General features: G+C 47.3%; 1 protein-coding gene across 3 annotated transcripts in view; it reads left to right on the top strand.

Moving 5' to 3' along the window:
* Positions 1-1,269: 1,269 nt before the first annotated feature.
* The window catches only part of PFDN1 (prefoldin subunit 1), a 62,106-nt gene continuing 61,653 nt past the window's right edge, over positions 1,270-1,722 (top strand). For 2 of the 3 annotated variants that reach the window (XM_011935346.1, XM_011935347.1), the window contains exon 1: positions 1,280-1,344. In XM_011935346.1, the coding sequence (XP_011790736.1) occupies positions 1,297-1,344 (48 nt within the window). In that variant the 5' untranslated portion in view covers positions 1,280-1,296. Of the gene's footprint in view, positions 1,345-1,722 lie in introns of all 3 variants that reach the window. The other variant, XM_011935345.1, reaches the window with a different exon arrangement.

Here is a 1,722-nt window from a genome sequence, read left to right as displayed (position 1 = left end):
ACTTTGGGCGACCAAGGTGAGCGGATTGTTTGAGCTCAGGAGTTTGAGACCAGCTTGGGCAACAAGGTGAAAACCTGTCTCTACAAAAAATCCAAAAATTAGCTGGGTGTGGGTGCCGCGTGCCTGCAGTCCCAGCTACTCGGGAGGCTGAGGTGGGAGGATTGCTTGAGCACAGGAGGTAGAGGCTGGAGTGAGCGGCGATTGCACCGTTGCACTCTAGCCTGGGTGACAAAGCAAGATCCTGTCTCAAAAAACAAACAAACAAGCAAAGGTACCAAAAAACAAAACAAAAAACCCAAACCACAAAATATCCAAGTGACTTGCTCAAAGTCACACAATTAGTAAATGGAACCAGACACAAGCTAAAGGTAGACCAAGCCTTGAATCTGGATCAGGCTGGTTCCAAATTCCCTGCCCTTTCATCTCCCTAACAGTTTGTTTTCTCTCTCTTTCTCTTTCTTTTTCTTTCTTTCACTGTCTATTTTTTTTAAAATAAATTTCCTGTTTATGTAGCACTTTCTCTTAGCATAACAGTTTTTAGAGTAGGTAAACATTTTTTTTTTTCCATTTCCAAAAGTCAAATGTTATCTATTCTTCTGGTTCAAATGCCAGGTCCTTTTATGGCAGAGATTCTCAAAAAAGTGATCCGCAGAGGAGTTGCACCATTAGCTCACTGGGATAGTTTGCAAAAGTGCAAATTTCCAGACCCCATTCTCAAAGATTCTGAGTAAGTTTGAGATGAGACCCAGAGAACCTGCATTTTTTTTTTTTTTAAACAAACGTATTCAGCCTCTCTTGAGAACCACTGTGCCACTAGAAGGTCTTTGGGAAGCTTTTGGAAGTAGTAAGTCCGTCTTGGAAAGAAAACTCCAGACAAGCTTTCCAGTAGTCTTTCCCAAACTGTCATGCCTGAGATTCTGGACTAATTCTTACTGATCCCTGACAGCACAGTCACTAGCTGAAGGACTCTGATCGACTGATGAGGGTTTGACCTCATCTACATACATCCCAGTTTAGCAGCATATACTAAGCTAGCTGGCAAACTGCTTAAAGCCACATGGGAAATCCGCGCGTTGGGCTATGTCTGGAAGATGTGGAGGAGCAAGCCAGACCTGACCGGTCAGATAGTGAAGACACTGAATCCAAAACCCAAATATTTCAGGGGTCAATTCTCAGAGAAAGGTAGGAAGCCCCGTTAGTCCAACTCATGCGCAGGCGCAGAAGAAAGACGGATGCACAAAGTAAGGCGCGCCCTTCCCCCACCCTCTTTCAGGCCAACTCCCATTGCGCAGGCGCATGCAGTGCACCAACATGGCTGCCCCCGTGGATCTTGAGTTGAAGAAGGTAAAAGAGGGTCTTGGGCAGGCGGAGGCCTTCTCTTTGGAGGCTGAGGGGACTATAGGCAAGAATATCGAGTGAGGCACGAGCCTTGCATAAGGAAGGAGGGTCCAGTGGACTAGGAAATGGTTTCCCAGAGTCCTAAGGCCACATTGCGTCTCCGTAAACTGGGGTGGGGGGCGAGCGGCTCTTGCTGGGCAGGAGCCGGTTTGTCTGGGTGAGGTAAGTCTGCGGGCCTATCTCGGGCCTGTGCAGTCTTTCTGAGCTCTAGAGACATTTCGTTGCGTTTGGAGGCTTCAGGGACTCACTTTCATAGTAAGAACTAAAGAGAGCATTTCAAATGGGGGTGCCTTCGTTTCAGGATTTTGGCCGCCCCCCCCGCCT

Source organism: Colobus angolensis, unplaced genomic scaffold (assembly GCF_000951035.1).
Source record: "Colobus angolensis palliatus isolate OR3802 unplaced genomic scaffold, Cang.pa_1.0 Scaffold142, whole genome shotgun sequence".
Lineage (NCBI taxonomy): Eukaryota > Metazoa > Chordata > Mammalia > Primates > Cercopithecidae > Colobus > Colobus angolensis.
Note: the sequence above shows the minus strand (reverse complement) of the source record. Positions and strands in the feature narration are given on the sequence as shown.